We start from the raw sequence: 20,809 nt of genomic DNA on the forward strand, positions 1-20,809 counted from the left end.
TGGGTGCAGAAGTGTGGCATACAGCTGCACGGGAACTCGCACCCAATTTGGATTAAGCCCTCAAGCAGTTTTAACAGTGTGCTAGGTTGCACATATATCGGCCTTATACGGCAGAGCCGACATCGCAAGCACTTATGATATTGAGTCTTGTGGTCTATCTTTTAAATGTTTTACATATGAAATTTATCACACAATCATGAGTCTTCAACTTTAAAACACAGACTGTAATCGCAACAAACAAGTAAAGCCTGAAAATTATTTACTCTATTACAATCAAATCTATATAATAAGCGAGAAAGCGTGTCTGTCTAGCTTTCTGTCCTTTATGCACGGCCAGAGTTTTGGACCTAGCTCCAACAAATTTGGCAAGGTGGTGTAGTTTGACCAGGATTAGGTTTTTGCCTAGGTCTGAACTTGTTCAGGGCCACACACTGTCACACAATCCCTAAAAATAAGGACACTCTTAAATGACACAGGTTCCAGGGCTGGCTTCAGTGGAAATTGGCAGTATGCCAAAAACCTGTGAGAATGCAACAAAAGTATCCTTTTCACCTCTGACGCTTGCAAGTTCATATTAAATTCAGAGCCTCTGTTTTGCATACAAGGGCGTAACCGGGGGTGTAGAGAGCCACCTCGGGTCCGGAAAAGGGGGTGTGGCCTAATTGTGTCTGCATGGTCACGCCCACTTAGGAAACAAGCCCAAGTCCGGGTAATTAGTATCGACCCTTCCCTTGGCGCCACTGGGCGTAACTAGAACTTTGTTGGCCACATGGCAAGATCTTGAAAAGGCCTCCAGATGTAAAAGAAACACATACATGTGCCCACACAGACCCCATTCAGATTATGCCACACAGAGCCAATTCAGGTGATGCCATACAGTAGTACCCCTTATACACATTATGCCATGCAATAGTCGTGCCCCATATACATTATGCCACACTGTAATGTCCCTTACACTACACAGTAGTGCCCTTCACAGATTATGCCACATAGTAGTAGTTTCCCATATAACACATTATTCCACATAATAGTAGTACCCCTTACACATTATAACCCCCCCAGCAACTCACCTCTCTTTGTCCTTCCAGCAGCCTCTAGCCTCCCCGTTTGCCATCAGCACCAGCATGTGCGGATTTGGGTCCGGGCCGCCAGTTAATTACAGCTGGCGCGCCGGCAGCCAGCGGCGGACATGGACACATCAGGAGCCGCCACTGTTGATTGGCTGCTAGTCCATGAAGCTCCGATTGCCTCACGACCAGCGGCGCTGTCGCTCCATGACAACCTGCCAGTTCGCCAGCTCTATTCAGCTGGCGGGCTGGAACCAAATCAATATTGCTGACACCCGGGACACCCTCGACGGCCCTCACTGGACCGGCCCAACTTGTGTGCACGACTGGGTTCAGGGGAATCGAGCGGCGGGCCACAGAGCCAGCTCGGGCACCATAGCAGCCGCACCCCTTGCACTCACGGTAGTTACGCCACTGTTTGCATGCATGTTAGCAAACAGTGGGGTCGTTTCAGGATCAATGGAATGGGGTTATAGGTGAGGACAATGTAAACAAATAAAGGCTACAGATGTACTTCAGGGTCCAGTCTTCAACCGGGGCAAGGCCAGGTATCCCAGCTAGACACGTAGAATAAGAGAACAGAATATTTCAGAGAACATGTTTTTTGTTTTTCTAATGTATTAAAGTTCGTCTGTGACCTACACAATGAAAGAATACATTTTTTAATTCGAACCAATATTCAGCCTACCAAATCACTAAAACTGGTGACATCACTAGACCTTAACCAATTATTAGGCTGATTTCTCATCATATTTGATTTAATAAACAAAATGGCTGCCTGCACTGTGGGTACATCTACATTTTGCAAATCCTTGACGACTTATTCCAGTAATTTAGCAAATACACCAAACGCAGACCTTGACTTTTTTATTTCAATTTGATTAACACAATGGGCCATATTCAATTAGGCTGCGAAAACACGATATCGGCGATACTTTATCGCCGATGACGTCATTTTTGCTGTTTTCACTTTTTCCCATATTCAATTTAAAAGACTTTTCGCATGTGCGAAAAGCCTTTGTCAAAAACCGGGGATAACTTTTCACCATAGAATAGGTGGCGATAAAAATTGCAGAATTAGGGTTTTGGGGTGCAGACTTAAAAACAAAGTACCCTGCAATTCTTCACCACTTTTTTAAAGGCACATTAAAGCACCTGTAGAGACCATTAAAAACCCTAAATACCTTTAGCAGGGCTTTTCGGGGGTACCCATAGTGATCCCCCATGTTAGTGCATCTTTTGGGTGGTGACAGGCTGATCTCCCCAAAAGTGACAGGACTTTTCGCTACCTATCTTTCCGCCGGGTCCCGTTTTTGCCGATTCCAAATTGAATACGGGGATACGCGGACACACACCCGATACTTTATCCCCAACAAAAGCTCAGATGACGGCGAAAAGTCCGGCAAATGACTTTTCGCCTTTAATTTAATATGGCCCAATGTGGGATAAAGCCAAAGAGGGCACAACATGAATGAACGCATAACGTGATCAGCTCACCCACCAGGGCTGCACATTATCCCATCCATTTCAGATAAATGATGCAAAAAGAGCAGAGGTAACCCACCCCCTTTAACTGCAAATGAAACCTTACAATTTTTTTAACACATTTTGTAAATTACATTTTTGACAGTTATGCAAAAAAAAATTAGTAAAAAAAAAAAAAAAAAACAATAAAAATAACACTCCTTTAAAATTTGTTCAATAAATCTGTTTTCGCTCTATGTGGCAAATGTGCAATGATCAGTCAGAACCTTGCATGCCAATACTACACAGAATACAGGGGTGCAAAAAATAAAAAAGAAACCAAGCACAGTTTTCCTCCCACAACAGCTGCATACTAAACGAGGTTCCGACATATCTCATGGCTAATTAAATCTGCCCCTATGTGAAGTATTGATCAGTTATGCAGTAAAGGTAATATACACTATTTTCACAAAATCTTGGCGGTTTCCAAACACAGACTAAACTATTTCTTGAACTAGCATGGCAAGGCTTTATTCAAAAAGAAGTATTCTCATACTAAATCATTATATCATAAATCAACAACAAAGTTAAGCTGAAGGGCTCCTCTTATCAAGGCATCTGTGGGCTATTTATAGAGTACAGTACTGTGGCCCTAATTTGGTCATGAAATTACAGACATTACTGAAGAATGTTTAATCTCAATCAGCCCTCTACAGTATGCTACAGACCTATTATCAAGGCATGCTTGGTAATTGTGTTGTCTAATTAAGAGGTTTTTCATACTGTAATTTGGAATCGCACCAAAGATATACGAAGGCATTTTTTAACTTCCCCAACTTTTCATTACACTGCCCTTAGCAAAGGAATGTGTATGCAATTGTTTATCAGTGCTCCTCGCAGTGACAATGTAGGAGACGCTAGGGGGTAGATATATACCATCAAATTTTCAAAGCCGCCGATGATCGGCAGCTCTGACCGATGGATTTCAAAGGGCAATAATAATGCTAAACCACGCTGATTTAGCATTAATTACTATTACCCTTTGAAATCCCCCGATCATAGGTGGTTTTCGGTCACGAAAAATCTAACCCTTGTTGATCATTACCAAAAAAAAAAAAAAAAAATCGTCAGTTATGTACTTTTGGAATTTTGTGGATGATCATGTTCCATACCAAGGTGACAAATCCATTCAACCAAAAACATGATTCGTCTGGTCTGTTCAACCTATTAGACTGCAGCAGTTTTAATATAAATAAAAATAAATGTACCTTACATTCAAATGGTACGATATACAGATGGTGTATAAACAGTTCTGTTTCTAACCTTTTAGCAATTCAAAAAATTTAACTTAATACTGCCCTGGAGTCTTATGGACCAAAAACAACGAGCAGATATCTAAGTTTAAGCCCAATAATTATTTCAAATCCATTGCGTGTCTTATGTTTCAGTTTTGTAAAAACATGTATTTAGTTATGTTTGAAATGATTTACTATTTAATGCTATTTTGCACAGCCAAGTTTTTACAGTACTATAGTTTTCTCTAGAAGATTCTAACATCCCGCAACTATGTTTACTGGCATAGACATGCTTAGCATTTTACTGCAAAAAGTTGGAAGTTCTCTTTTCAGTCATGATATATTATACGTAAAGTATGCGGATTCCGGACATGGCTCAGTGACTGTTGACAGCACTGGTTTGTCATACTGATGGCACGGCAAACCTGGGTTGGCACGTTTTACCTCCTGGCGTAAAAGTGAGGCGATGAAGTATGAAACCCGTACTGCCGAAAATATGGACATAAAACATGCTGACATACAGTTTCTGTTTTTCAATTATTAATGGGGTACAGAAATTTCTGCCGTATAATTTCTGAAGTACTAGGGTAGGATACAATTGATTGCAGAAGCTCCTAGGACACATTCTGGTGGTCTTCCATGCGTTAACTGCAGAAGGCCTATGGCAGTGCGAGCCAAATCTGCCTACCATAAAGGGCAGATACATGCACCATGAGTGCTGCCGATGATAGTGAAGGAACAAAATATATAGGCCCTGAATTATCAAAGAGTGATATTCTTGATACTCGATACTCAAAGGGTCCAAAAGCCCTGTGCGAATGGACGACTGGACAATCGTTATCTTTCACCCCTTTGGCACTGCTAGGACTGGTTGCAATATACTTTTCATTGTTGTTGCCGTCCACTTGTGGAATCCTCCATACCATCTGGGACATAGAGGCTACTGACGTCCACTTCTAGCTTCAGCATCTGTGGCCCAGGCTGACCCCCGCAGGTGGATATACGGGCGGCGTGCAACCGCAGCCACTGCACCACTCTTTACAGCACGGGAGATATTCAGGACTGCCTATTCCAGCACAGCACATACTGAGTACTGACTACTAACATTAGGGGAGAGTGGTGACTATACAAACTTTCACGTTTCCATCTGCATTTTATTTGTGACAGGAGCGATATCTTATGAATATATGGACTTTTAAAAGCACAGGGTCATTCATAGATTAGACTTGGAGATCTCCATGGAGTTATTGCGATCATTATTGTTGTTTAATTGAATTTATGTATTTTTATATGCCGCATTTGTTGGTACATATGTATGTGTTACATGTTCAAATATAAATGTTTGCTATATGGCTAGTCATATTCTAGTCTGAATAAATATACATTGCATGTAGAATATATCAATAAATAAATAAATATATATATATATATATATATATATATATATCTTTTTTTTTTTAGTGAACATCAGACCCCCTGATTATTCTATTTTATAATTATAGATTAATGGTGTCTTATCAGCTTTCTTTGTACACATTTTTTTATATGTGTAAGAGTAAATATAGAAAAGGGGGTACAATATTATTTACAAACTATTAAAAAACGAAAAAAATACTCTAATTTAAATCACATTCTGGATGATATCACATCTATTTTCACATATATTTGGTCAACAGCCACATTCTCTTTCTGGTTCTTTTAGATTTATGATTTAATGGACCTACATACCCTTTCTTGCGCACATTAACACATAAAACTTTATAGTCTTTAGAACCTTGAAAAATGTTTTACTATGTTATGAAAAAAAAATATGGAAAATGTTAAAAATAATAAAAATAGAAAAGTCTGTTTCTGAGCAATAGGTCTGTAAGGCAATGATGTAGCTGATTACAAAATTAGGTTGATGTATCCAAAGAAGAATTCAAGTTCTTTTAGAGAACCTAGAACATTTGATCACCTAGTTAGTACAGTTAATAACTAGACTATATAGGGGGAGATGTACTAAGCCTTCAAGAGAGATAAAGCAGAGAGAAATAATGTACCAACCAATCAGCTCCTGTTACTTAAAGGCAGTATTTGAAAAATAACAGGAGCTGATTGGTTGGTACTTTATCTCTCTCCACATTGTCTCCAAGGCTTAATACATAGACCCCCATAGTGAGATAATGGCATCAGATAAAAATGATGAAAGGAAGGGGAGTGGGAATCCCTGTTTCTTAGAGTCTGTTATAGAGGGGAAAGAATACCCACAAGTGATGATAGGAGAAAGACTGTCAAAATGTTAAGGTCTTATACTTGTTACAAGAGAATTCCAATAGCTGGAAGCAGACAAGTGTCAGACACTATAAGAATAGAAATTCCAATTAGGCGGCCATTGATGCTGAACACTGGATGCGTGGTAGGACTCTTGAGCAGAGATTGGCGCACACAGTGCAGTTTGTGAAAGACCCAGAGGCATGGTTAAATATAATGCTAATTTCAATGCATGGTGAATCATTCCTGCTGCAGAACAGCAGGTAGGCAAGGAGCATTCCAGGAACACAAAATAAGCACCAACGCTGGAGGTCTTCCACTTACTATTACAAGTCCCCCGGCCTCCATTCCTAGACTACTTTTATTGTTTGAAGACTTTCCGAAAATACCAGGCTAAAAATAAATTCAGAGAAATATGAGGCACTGAGTGTAAGGCTCCCTTACTAGTTTCCAGAGCTGAAAGCCACGTCGAGGCGCAAGGCACTAAATTATACAGGCATGGAACTTTCCCCAACATATTTTTCACTTATTCAATTACTCCAATTTAATTAAGAAGCTTTTAAAAGACTTTGAGACCAAGTCTAGGTATTAAATTAACATTGATAGTATTGCTGCGATCAAGAACTTCTTTCTTTCTTGCTTTATTACTTTCAGGTGCTTCCAATATGGGTATGCAAAATGCCCACGGATAGATTACAGGCTGCTGCCCAAGAAAGCTACCTCACTTCACCCTCAATATGGCAAGCAGCCTTCGTAACCCATATTTCCTAATTATTAAAAGGCGGTACAACCAGCACAAATGAGACCATGGCATGCACTCCCAGGAACGATCAGATGGGACTACTGCAACCTGTAATTCTCACTAGCCTGTTTTGTCTTCCCACCGTCAATGCGTCTCTATTGTCCTTTCTTTCAGTCAACAGGATTACTAAGAATTTGTGGAACTCATTGAAGATTACATATAGATTTATTGGATTACTCTGTCCTCCTTTATGCAGGCTGTGACAGGTTATGGGGAACGGGTCAATGCTTCCATGGTGAATACAAATAGCTACTGCAAGTTTCATGTCATTCTCGGAACAATAGCATAAACTGGGGGCTGGTAATGAATGGTTACACTGTAACCAAATTATTCTTTTGTGCTGTTGTGGAAATTAACAATTATGACAAGATCCTTTCCATGAAGCCTTTTACAGACAGATGAATATAGCAGGATGGTTATTAATGAGGCTCTATTTGTATATGCTGATTACATCGATTTAACTCCCACAGTTTAATTGTTGGCCCAGGTATCAGGTCTACAACAAACCCACTATACTCCTAACTGGCCATATAGATCAGTACTATACTCCTCCTACAGTCTTTATGTTTCGAGTCATATAATGTATGGCGGAAATGCCCAGTGGCAGCAATCACTGCGCCCAAGTTTTTCACTTGGCATCTACAGTGCTGAAATGCTTTATAAAAGTAGGCCCCTGGGTGGCTTTATCCTGTGGTTCAAAGCTAATAAACTAAGTCACATCACTCACATGACGCCTGCTGCCACTAATTGGCTCTATGTTTCTTTCCAAACGTTATCTTAGTTAGAATGTTATTTTATTATATACTTCCGAAGTTACAATGAATACAGAGGTTACTTCAATGACATTTTCATGAAGTTTTAGAAGCCTTCTATGCAATGACTTCAACCAAACTGAGTTAGGATGATAAGCGGAATAGCTGGTAGACCCTAAAAATTAACATCACTGGGTCAACTGTGTCAAATGCCGTGCGAATGATGTTAATATTTTCATTTCTCTTTTTTCTTAGGAGCTATTTTAGCGGTTTCAGTAATTATAAATAAAATATAAATGTGTGGTCTTCTTACATTGGGGATTGTGTCCCAAACTCAATGTACCCCAACAGTCCAGGTTTTAATGATATATATGCTTGAGAACAGAAGTTAAATCAAAATGACGGAGGTACTTTTTAAGTCACCTGAGCTCAAGCACGGGTATCCTTAGACACTGGACTGTTACAATGCCTTGGACCTCTGATGTAATCACCATTTAGTCATGATACGCAAAACCCGATATGCTACGCAAGGAATGCCGATCTGGACTGACTAAACTTGATAGACTACTACTTATATATCAGTCTGTATACAATCCTGGGATTCTGTTTTTAATCATCTGCCTTAGGGAGGACTTACATTTACTGCCACTTAACTACACAGGGAAATGTGTAGTTTGTGGAGGACTCTCCTGTTCTGTGGGATACGTTCTCTGGCTCGGACAAAACCGCCTCCAAAAGACCTCGCACAATGAAGTAATATTATTTTGGACTAAATCTTTGCAGTATATATAAGGTATCTATTTATTCCAAGTAAACCTATATAGCAGTTTAATGTATTTCTATATGGTTGCAATTGTCCAATATTGTTTGCATTAACAGTGGCTAATTACTATTTTTACTATATTAGTCTCTCCACAGCACTGCTTCATTTTTCCGTTTCCTGGTACTGCATTGCTGTAAACCACACAGACAGCGGCTGAGAGAAACTAGACTTACGGTATTCATACATTTAGGGCTGGTGAGTCTATCAAAAGATTCCCGAAAACGGGACTGGAACCAGGCCAGTCAGTGACATAGGAGTAGTTTTGTGATTGCCATGCACAGAAAAATGTGTGTAGGGTATATGTATAGTGATGCACTAAGCACTAGCGCCCTACGGGGAACACCATACGGTTACTGAGGATGCTGTGCTTTGACCCAGATCCTGTGAATTATACAGAAACTGGAATTTCTGCCTCTCGTTCTTTTTTGCGTGCAAAATGAAGGGCACGGGCTATTCCCATCTTTCCTATATTACTGTATCTGTAGTGCTCTAACATACCACCAAATCAGGATGCTGGGTGCAACAGTAGCAAATACGGTTTTAATGCCAACATTCAGAATGTCAACATGTCAAATGCCGAGACTGCTTGTGAGGTCGGCATGTCGACCACGCAGTTTCCCACAGGGAGGGATTAACTAACCCTAACTGCAGCCTAACCCTAGCTGCAAAAATCGGCCGTCAACCATGGTGCCATAGTCGACACTGTGGATGTCAACATGTTCAATGTCGACCTCCCTGTCGACATTCTGAACATATGCCCAAATTATGTCAACAGTCATCCTATAAGGCTTTTCACAGGTAATAACATCACTAACTATATTGGCCATTTAAAAAGAAACTAATATAAGGAAAGTCTACATTTAGTTTATGTAATTTAGGAGATGTTGAATGACTTATAAAATATATAACATAAGAATAGAAACGTTTCATCTGTAACCACACGATTCATCATGTAAAAAGCTGGAGCTCGATTCAACAAAGGTAGGAACACACAAGCGTACTTTGTTCTTTCTGTCTTAGAAAACTGACTTTTGGTTCCATTGTAGAAATATTAAATATCAAGCGGTCTTTAAAAAAAAAAAAAAAGGCAAAAGAACTTTGTTTTCACTGGCCGGATCATTGCTTTTAATCACATTTAACAATAGACAACGCGGATAGTTTTTATATATATATATATATATATATATATATATATATATATATATATATATATGAGAGGTTAATGAAATACCCTTTACTAACCCAACACACGGCTCTCTCTGAAGATTCTGCTGATTGCTAACAAATTCTTTGCTCGTGTTTTCTCTCTGGCAGTGGCCTGGATTTGGGCAGCAGATCAGAAGCACTGAAATGATATCATGCGCCTTCCAATACTCTGTCTTTTGATTACACTCTTGATCAAAGTGAACGGTATTGTAACACTAAATTATTTGGTAAGGTAGCGCTGGTAACAGACAAAAGATATATGAAAGAAAGAGAAACCTGACATAACAGTTGAAGTTAAGACGAAACTTACATTTCCAGAAAGAAATGCAGTCTCCACGCAAGAGAATTAATTGCCTAATATCAGTGTCAGTGCATGCGATCCCTAAACACCAAAGACATCTGTTTGAAGAAATCCCAGTTCACCACTACAAAAGGAAAAACACAATCACATGCCAAATGCGGCTACGCAGCACACGGGATCTTTGCTAAAATAGTATCATTTGTTTTCAAGTTGAGTTTCCAAACTCTGGTTCCCTAAAGCAGAACAGACAAATTAAATTACTAATGTCAAAAATATCCCCGTAAATAGCAAGAAACTAGGGAATTAATATTTCTCACATCAAACAGCGGACAAGATGTTCCCGGAAAGAAGTGAGAGTCGCTCGCACATCCGCCTCTTGGAGAAACGGCGACAGAGACATGAAAGCGTTGCATGTCAAAGAATAATTATATAGGATGATGAAGCCCTCTAACAAACATAATATAAAGCTCATCTCACCATGACACTGAAATACCGGCGGATCCTTCCCGGCAATTACCAATTGTTACTGAAAAGTACTCAAAATAGCTCGGACAATAATGATCTTAAAGGAGGTGATGAAAATGGTAAAAACAAAGCTCCCTACAGTATTAAAGGGATGTAGTTACCATACAGGCAGTCGGGATGCCGGAGCCGGAATCCTAACAATAGTCGGAATCCCGGCCAACGGTAATGTTAAGTATTAGGGTTAGTGGGAGGGTTAGGATTAGGCTGTGGGGAGAGGGTTAGGCTGGGGGAAAGGTGGGTTAGGGGGGGTGTTAGGGGTTAGGCTGCGGGAAAGATGGGTTAGGTGGAGGGTTAGTGGTGAGAACATTTCACTAGTTGGGTAGGGATTCTGACTGTCAGGGTGCAGCTGTCGGTATTCTGACCACGAGCATCCCGACCGCCCGGATCCCGCACCCAACCCCTATTGAACTGTAAATAAAATGCATGCTGTAGTGCCAGTATATTATGTCTAAGTAGCAGATACTTAAATATAAAAAAAAGATTGTAATATTGGTTACACAATACGAATATGTTGTTCAGCCGATGAACAACATATCGGATAGTGCATTGCGGGTGTGTACAGACGATATGACTGAACAACGTTGTTCACAGACATATTGCAACGGCCCTGCAACACTGCCGATGCACACCTGGCTGTGTGTACAGGTGACCAACCGACCGCCCGTACACTTGCTGCAGGCACCTCTGACACTGACATTTCAACTGCCAGCTGGGTAAATTTAAATGTCCACCCAGTTGCGATGTCAGCTCCAGCACAACGAGTGGCAGATTGGTAAGTGTGTATTGGCTTGCCAATCGGCCGCTTGGTCTGCATATCCCTGGGTCGGCGGACAAGTCGCCCAGGTGTGTACCCAACCTTACACTTGCTCATAGCCCACGATGTGAAGCAGGAACAGCTTGGAAACGTTGGTATCGGCGGCACATCACAGGCTCAACATTAACATAGAAACATAGAATTTGACGGCAGATAAGAACCACTTGGCCCATCTAGTCGGAATCGGTATGAATTACCGCTGTACCCCTGGCCGGCGGTTCAAATCCCAACAGTGCCTGGCCCACAGAGGAAGAAATCCCGATCGTCCCTAGGTAAGTATTCACTAACCTAATCTACCCCCTAACCCTAAACCTCCTTTAGGGTGCCTAACCCTAACCTTCCCCCCTATGCCTAACCCTAATCCCCCCTCTATGTGCCTAAACCTAACCGCCCCTTCCCCGCTGCCTAAACCCAAGTCCCCCAGGGGGTGCCTAACCCTAACCTCCCCACGGGGGTGCCTAACCCTAACCCTCCCTCCCCCTACCCTAACCCTAACCTCCCGGGGGGGTGCCTAACCCTGTCCCCCCCGGGAGCCCTAAACCTAACCTAGATTCAGACGCCTGTCATTCGTCCCTAGTCGGGATAACAATGTCTGGAAGCCGGCGGTCGGCATTCCGTCCGCCGGCTTCCTGAACCATCTAGTCTGCCCCCTTGGGTGTGTCTCACACACCCAATGGGGGTGCACAGTAAGAGGAGCAATGTTGCTCTGCCGTAATAATCCATGATGTGTGCAGCTGCTACAGATAATTGAAACGCCCCCGTAGGCTCTCATGGTTGTAAAGCAGCTGTTGAATACAGCATTCCTGTTCCAAATTACAGACTGGTAAATGGAGTTTCAAACAGCAGACTGCAGCGGTCTTGTAATGGAGTTCGGCACTGGCATAGTAGCAGCTGCAGTATTCACTTTGAAAGGGGAAAACCATTACATTGTTCCATTATGACAGGGGTTCCCAAACTTGGGGCCTGATTCAGACCCGTTCGCTATTTGCGGTCGTTCGTTCAAAAACAAGGGGGGGCTATTCAAATGATCCGTTCGCAAATTGCAGTCTGTTCACACCTCTAAGTCTGAACGAGCGAGCAAAATATACGCTCGTTTATTTGTTAAAAACGCCCCCTGGCCGCTCGCACCAAACGTCATGTCCGCTATTTATTAGATTAATCGAGTACATCGACCAGCGTATGAACTGCTCGCTATTCTTGTGGTTGGTTTTTTCAACCAGTATTTTGCGAGCAGTTCTGAGTTAAAAAAAACCAAGTGACGTGGTCAATGACGCTGCTGGATTAATTATGCACTCCCTTAAAACGCCCGTTTTGACCTTTAAGCACGCCTGCGTTCGGATCTCCACTCCCCATTTTCAAGCACCTTCCCCTGTTACCACCCACATACGCCTCATTCTGTCACTCAAAATAGCAGGCATTCGCTATATTGCGAGCACATGAATTTCGGCCGCACTGACTGGTTCGCGCATGCGTATAACGATCCGTACGCATGCGCAGATGTGCGAACATCGCTCGGAACGAGCGTACTGCCGCTAGCGAGTGGCTCTGAATGAGGGCCTTGGTCCTCAAGGCAGTTGAGGTTTTAAGGATATCCATGCTTGTGTACAGATGGCATAATCAAGCTGACTGGTCGTACTAATGAAGTCACTGTGCTTAAACGTGGACTGTTAAAATGCCTTGAGGACCGAGATTGGGAACCAATGCATTATGGGAATCACTGAACACACTATTGCAAGTTTTGCGGGCAATTTTCTCTTAGATTGTGCATTATTTCATGAATTTTCACACTGCATATACAAGTGGCAGTAACATTTGTTGGTAATGTTTTAGAAAAATCGTCAGTAATTATTTTTTATTTGGCAGTATAAAGTAATTTCACAGGTTGACAAAAGATAGGTGCCCCAGCAACCTGTTGGGTTCTGCAGCACTGCCATTGTCTAAGACTTCTGTCTGTACTCCAGCCAAAGCCTCGGGAACAGACACTTAGCAGAACCCCATCCAGACAATAGGCCCTGGATCAAAGAGGTGGCCCTTCAGCATTGGTCTGGTCAAAGGCTGCTTTGTGTAAGGTCATTATCACTCAAATATGTAGTTCCACAGAAATAGAGCCATATAATTACCAAGGCGGGATTCTGCCAGCTGATAGTTTTCCTTTTTGTCCTTCGAACAGCAACTTGTTTGCTGCCAATACGGGATTTTTTATTCCTTAAAGAAAAAAAAATAAATGAAAATAAAAAATCACCGACATGATGAATATCACAAACATATTACAGTTATTGTTAGACTGAAAAGCTACAAATAGAAATATAATTTTCGCCAATGTAATAGTGAATCGGGTAAATAAGGTCACGTGGAGCACTTTACAGATCATAGAATATACAGGAAAGCAGGTTTATTTGTTTATTTGTTTTGTTCCACGGATCCATCACCCTTTCTGTAAAAACGCTGCTCTGCTCTTCAACTTTTGCGTGAGACGTTTTGTTATAGAGCCATGCACCATTTCAGTAGCCTTTCACTGAATACTTCTATATTTATTAATGGTAGACAGGGCCAATCAAACAACCCTACTCAGAACGCTAGGTCTTGTGCGACTTGGCTTGCGCTGAGCGTCTTTTTTACTGGAATGTGCGCTCAAATGTGATTCTTATGGTGCATACACATGGTCAGATGAAAAGAACAATATAAACGATATAGTTTATCGTGTCCTTTTTTTTTAGCCCCCTCCAACGACCATCGATGCGCGGGCACGGATGGTCGATATCAACCATCGCCCGTGCATGCAGGCCAATCTGGTCGATTTCAACCAGGTTAGCCTGTTTACTATAGGGACCCGCGATCAACGATATCGAACATCCAGCACATGCAGGACGATCAGACAACGATATCTGATCATCCTGTGTGTACGGGCCATAAGTCACAGCACGATGCAACAAAAAACATTTAACGAGACTGCACTGATAAATTTGACACATATGTGACACGTGTATTTCTGTGTGCAACTGAGACTTAATATGTATATGAAGTGCTACAATGCAGCGCCCATGGCTTTTTCTCACGCCAAGTTCCATTGCACAGATTTAGGGGTACATTTACTAAAGTGCAGGTTTTTAGAAGTGGAGTTGTTGACCGTAGCAACCAGATTCTAGCTATTATTTTCTAGAAGGTGATAGATAAATGATAAGTAGAATCTGATGGGTTGCTATGGGCAACAACTCAACGTCAAAAAACCTGCACTTTAGTAAATATACCCCCTAGACTCAGTCACACACAGATATATAAATGACGCTGTTGCCGGAGGCCGACCACACGTGGCTAAAATTGCCATCCCGGAACTGATGGGATTGGGGTTAATCCTCATTGCACGGCACCATCTTTAAAGGGACAATGTAGGTGCAGGACGCCATGTACTGTAGATTTATGGGTGATATTGCATGTTATCATTCAATGCGCAGTTGTGGAATGTACTTTTATATGTACAGCCTATGCACTTATAGAAATGTAAAATGTATTGACATTTGGAGACAAACTGCTCTTTAGACATCCTCATCTAGTGATTGATATGGTAATTGCCCTAAGCCTGGCAATGGAGGGTTGGGTGTTGACTGAAGAAGCCTTTCCTTTGAAATGCAGGCTAGGGAGACACCTGTGTGTCTGTGTACAATACCCAGTAAGTTTGGGGAAAACAATTTGTGTTTAAGAAGTTCTTATTGGATTAAACTGCCCAAGATGAACTGGAGGTGGAAAGACCGGGAAAGCCAAACTGGTTTTATGCATTGTTCCTCGTATTGGAAAGAATTAATGCAATTTATCAGTGCCTGTGATATGTTATATTTACCGTTTGAGAGACAGCTAAATCAGTTTGTATTTAGGAAGCAAGTGCTTTTAGGTGGTAGATTAGAAAGGAGGAAATTGGGTGACTCCTTTGAAATGTAAGATGTGGTTAAATATATTTAGTGAGAAAGCATGATTGGTTAGGAGGAACACAGGGCGGATTTACCACCCTGTGATATTGGTGTAAGAATGATATCAAAAGAGGGAATGTGAGCCCTGTATGTGTACATCCTTATATATCCTTTGAGGAGGAGAACTGCTGTTAAGATGTCTGTATGCTGTAACCCCTTAAAGCTGAGGGAAGGTCTTTTTCAAGACTATGAGCAATATTGCATCTGAATCCTGCGACCAACAGAATTGCGCCAAACGCTAGTCCATTCTCCTACTGTTCTGGGTTGAGCCGAGCGTCTCCGAAGCTCAAGCCCTCTGCCAGCTACCATGCAGAGCCTGGTCCATTGCGAGGGATCAGGCGGGAACAGCCGACACCAAACAGGAGGTGTGGCCGCAACTAGTCGACGCATATACAGGAGCCTGAGTGTACCATAAGAAGTGGTTCCAAACACCAATGGTAGACATTGGTGGTGGCAGCATCGTTACGCCTACGGCGCAGTGGGTGGAGTCAGTGACAGGCGGTAACTGACGGTAAGCGGGAGTCCCTGATACCCCAAGGTCCAGTGGGGATCGAAACCCTAATCTGTGATCGGGAGTCGGGTTGAGGCCATCCGGTCACAGACGCATACCAAATTGAACAGTGCAGTCTGGTGAAGAGGGTTTTTTGCATCGTGTTGTGACCAAGAATCACATTTGAACGAAAAAGATGTGAAGACGACGTTACACCGCTCGGCGCAGCTCACTCAGGCCACGGGTCTCGCAATGCATAGCGCATTGAGGCTAGGTGCATGAGGACACATCTGTAATCTAATGATTTTTTCCCACAACTTGTCTACACTCCTTGTTACCTATACTCTGGTGTTGTTGACATCACCATTCTTTCTGTGTTCTTGATTTTGTCTCCCATATGCTTTATTTTACATTGTTTCATTTAAGATTCCTAACTTGCATTTATTTGACCCCTTCCGGACTATCGACAGTGTTACATATCTTTGTATCATCTGCAAAAATAACATAACTTCCTTTGCAGACCATAAGTATAAACAATATTTCAATAACGGAAACGTTAAACGAAACAAGAACCAGAACTGATCCATGATGTACCCCACTGGTTACAAGTCTGAACTTAAACAATTTACTAAAAACTTTACCCAGGTTACTACTTTTCAGTCAAACAAAACAATATAATACCTGTAGTTATGGAGCAATAAAGTTTCTCTGTAGCATTAGAAGTGTACATTTACACAATTTCTACCCTTTTATATAATACATAGGTCTCTTCTATCAATGTTTTGTAACTTTTCAGTTTACTGACAGCATTTTCTCTATTAAAGAAATATCAGCCCTTTAATACTCAAACTTGTATTCTGCTTCCAGCTTCTGTGAAACTGAATGTTGCTTATACTGTATAATAGAGGTGGAATGGAGACGAGACATGAAATAGGTAAAGCTTAGAATGACCATCGACACAAAACAAATACAAGTTCGCAAACACAAGGCAAAAAAATGCAACACAAAAAAAGTAGAGACGGCAACTAAACTATACTGTGTAATAATAATAAGTAATACCAATTTATGCAATGCTGAAAAATAATGAAATTGCTAATGGACATGATTTAAAAACTTAATTCACTTAAGGTGCCCAAATATGGTGCGATATAGCAGTCGATGCGACGGATTGGTACGATATCGCTGTTATATCATACCATGTGTGGGCACATCGGCCAGTGCGCGCTCCCTTGGGGTCGTACATCGCACCTCCAGATTAGAAGCAGGAATTCGAGCGCCCATTTGGTCACTTTTGGTAAGCAGAACTGGCGCTGCAGGATGAACGCCACGGGACTGGAGCGCGGACGGAAGTGGGCCGCCTCTCTCCCGCAGCGCATCGCATGTTCGCTGGGCACCCGGTGCTAAATCATTCGTAGACGACCTGATTCTGGGTCAGGGTTTAGTGCGTAGCAGAGCAGCTCCCTCGCTGCGATCTATTGAAAGTCATCCCTCGAGCCAAGCTTTTGCCCTTCTGCTCCACGGGAGGTTTCTGTCCTCCCTGAGCTCTGATGAAATCTCCAAGCAGCAATGAAATGCCTCTGATGAAAATGCCTCTGATGAAAATGCCTCTGATAAAATCTCCAAGCAGCAATGAAACACATGAAAGAGCTACAAAATATTGGCATAGCCAGGGGAACCATTGATGAGCGGTGGAAATATGGTCGGCATATGAACAGCTCATTTTTTTCGGATTCTATTTCTGTTAGTGCCAAGGACTGGAATGGAGAGATGACTGGATCGGATTGGAGAATTTACAGTCTGAAATGAAAAACGCTGTTTTCCTCTGGAAAGAAAAATGAGTTTGGAATTGGATTGCGACTACACTTTGCAACGCGAGTTTGCCGTAAAAATGGCTCGTACAAGCCAACTGGCACCTACTGTAATCGTATTGACCCCATTATCCTTAGAAAAAACTATTTTTATTTGCACCCCCCCGAGAGTGTGCAATGGTAGGGAAAATCTTTATTCTAAGGTAAAAATGTCGGGACACAGGGACTGATTCAGACCCGCTCGCAAGCGGGTCGATGGTGCCGAATTGCGCATGCGCACGACGGAGGGAGCTCCATCGTGCGCATGCGCGAGACCCGAATAACGACGGCCAAGCCGTCGTTATGGGTCTCGCACCAAAGGGGGCGTGCTGTCAATGTTGATTGACAGCACGCCCCCTTTGGTGGGCGTGTCAGGGGAGTGGCTGCCAGATGGAGGCGTTCCCAAGGGAACGCCTACCGTCTGAGTCCGGCCCCACTGACATCAGTAGTGATGTCAGTGGGAGTGATTTTGGCTCTGATAGAGCCAAAATCACTCCAAGGCTTGCGGTCACCGAGACCCTACCGCAGGGTCTCGTCGCAAGCCCGATGGTCAAAACCATCATCATGGACGCTCGCTATAGCTGTGGGTGGTAACCCACAGCTATGCGAGCATCCATGAGGCCACTCCAAGTTGAGGGAGGAGGGCCCTGATTCAGAGCAAGCGCTCTGGTCAGAGTGTCCGGCTCTGAATCAGGCCCATAGTACAGAACCCCTTGGACAGCCGCCCTATAAACACAATTAGCTTAATTGGCCCAATAATTACATGTCATTTTTCGCGTTTAAAAGAAAATGGGCACAAATACCACCAAACCAACATTTCCATTAGTTTATGCACCCCAAATGCAATTACAGTATTCTTTAAATTATAAGTAATTGCTTCTTACCGTTATTTAAAAAAATGTTTCAAAGTGGCCTCAAATTAACAAAAAAATACCTTTTTTCCTACTTTTTTGTATTTATCATTTAATTAATTTGAGATTGAACAAAAAAAGCTTGTTTTTCATAATTTTTCAAATGTTTAAAAAAATGCACAAATCAGCAAATTAAGACCATTTGAAAACCTCCAGCACTTTTCATTTGCCCACTTACAGCCTTTTGTATGATTCTGCAAAAAAAAATTGTCACTTTTTGGGGTCGCATGCAAAAGAAAATGTGCACACTCTCCCCACGAGTAACACGAGTTGAAATTTCTAATTGGATTGAGCAATTCTCAGGAACAAGAATGCATGCGAAGTCTGAGTTTCATGAAACGCGGACTTGCAAACTCGCTCCTGATTGGATTGACCCCAATGTCTTTTGATCTTCATATAATAATGCCTCATACCGCTCAAGGATCCCACTGCTCCAAAGCTTAAAGATTTCCCATCCATTATGCTGGCGTCGCATTCTATTTCTCCCAGTAGATTCAAGTTTGATCCCATTCCTGCATTTGTAAAAGGAGAGTCCTACCCATAAAAGAATAAAGAAGAATTGTCATTAATATCAAGCATTACAAAACAGGAGGCTTCTAAATAATTTTTATGCTCATTTCCTTTAAAATAAATAGTTCATAATAGTGGTATAAAAGGTGTCACACAGAAGAAGGGGTGAAAACTACTTACGTAGCTGGGGAGGGAGATGTATATCTATGGGGGCCAGATCCTCACTTCCAGGACTCCTTGATCTTTATGCTGAAGATAGTTCTTAATGACATTGGCTGTATGTTTGGGGTCGTTGTCCTGCTACAGAATACATTTGGAGCCAAACAGACGTCTCCCTGATGGTAGTCCTGGAGGTGATGATATGGCCCTCACAGAGCCCTGATCTAAACATCGAGTCTGTCTGGGATTACATGAAGAAACAGAAGGATTTGAGCAAGCCTACACCCACAGAAGATCTGTGGTTAGTTCTCCAAGGTGTTTGGAACAACCATCCTGCCGAGTTCCTTCAAAAGCTGTGTGCAAGTGTCACCAGGAGAATTGAAGAATTTATGCTGTTTTGAAGGCAAAGGGTGGTCACACTAAATATTGATTTGATTTAGATTTCTCTTCTGTTCATTCACTTTGCATTTTGTTAAATGATAAAAAAAACTATTAACACTTCTATTTTTGAAAAAATTCTTACTTTGCAGCATATTTTCCATACCTACCTATAGATACACACACACATATATATATATATATATATAACACACACATAGTACACAGGTGAGGGAGGGTGGCTAGTGTATAACACATTCCACTCCCTCAATTCTGTAGCAATACATTTCTCTCCCTCGCCCATGAAGAAATATAATCCCTCCCTCACACCTGTAGTAACACACCACCCTCATTCGCCCCTGTAGTAACTTATTCCCCTCCCTCACCTTTGGATTAACACATTCCCCTCCCTCATCTCTGTAGTAACACATTACCCCCACTCACTCCTGCAGTTACAAATTCCCTTCCCTCGCCCGTGTTGTAACACATTCCCTTCCTCAACCGGTAGTAACACATTTGGCACCCCCCTCCTTCATCTGTGTCTAACACTTTCCCCTCCCTCACCAGTATATTAATACATTCCCCTCTCTCGCCTGTATAGTAACACATTCCCCTCTCACCTCTGTAGCAACACATTCTCTTCCCTCACTATTCAAATAGAGTCACACCAACTGCCAGTGATGTTTGGCAGCACTTGGGGTGACAGTTGGTGTTTGAATTCTGAAATGTGCTGCAGCTACGATGAGTCAGGTAGGCAGGACATTGCACAGGGGGAGGAAACATTTTAGCCCTTTTCACCCCGAAACATTTTAGAAAAATCCCTTCTTAGTGGGCACCTACATCATGTTTGGAATATACTCCCGGAATTTCATGTTTCTAGGTCCAGGGGTTTGGGCTGGGCGTTTATGAGTCAGTCAGTGCATATGATTTTATGTATACTGTAAAATATAGATATACCTCCAACTCCACCAGAGCTGCAGTGACTGCGTCTGTTGCAAGGTCACCGGCCTGTAGCTTTTCAATTGCCTGTGTATGAAGAGTAATTGTTACATTTTTGCATGACAAGTCAGTGAGAAGACACAATGTAGGAGAGGCATTTTACTCTCTACTAGTAACAATTAGTGTAACATAGGCCTCATTAAATCACAGTCCTTTTTACAAGCTAGAAATCTGGGTTGCAGATAAGTATAGTTTCATAGAATAATTAAATATAAGGATAAAAGGCATCACCACCACCAACCCCCACCTTC

General features: G+C 42.1%; 1 protein-coding gene across 1 annotated transcript in view; it reads right to left on the reverse strand.

Moving 5' to 3' along the window:
• TASP1 (taspase 1) overlaps positions 1-20,809 on the reverse strand; it is a 191,395-nt gene that overhangs the window by 156,335 nt on the left and 14,251 nt on the right. The window contains exons 5-7 of the mRNA XM_088479452.1: positions 20,517-20,585; positions 18,926-19,046; positions 13,423-13,507 (exon numbers count right to left, since the gene is read on the reverse strand). Of these exons, the coding sequence (XP_088335578.1) occupies positions 13,423-13,507; positions 18,926-19,046; positions 20,517-20,585 (275 nt within the window). The remainder of the gene's footprint in view (positions 1-13,422; positions 13,508-18,925; positions 19,047-20,516; positions 20,586-20,809) is intronic.

This window comes from Taudactylus pleione, unplaced genomic scaffold, assembly GCF_031769625.1.
Source record: "Taudactylus pleione unplaced genomic scaffold, aTauple2 ptg000235l, whole genome shotgun sequence".
Classification (NCBI taxonomy): Eukaryota; Metazoa; Chordata; class Amphibia; order Anura; family Myobatrachidae; genus Taudactylus; species Taudactylus pleione.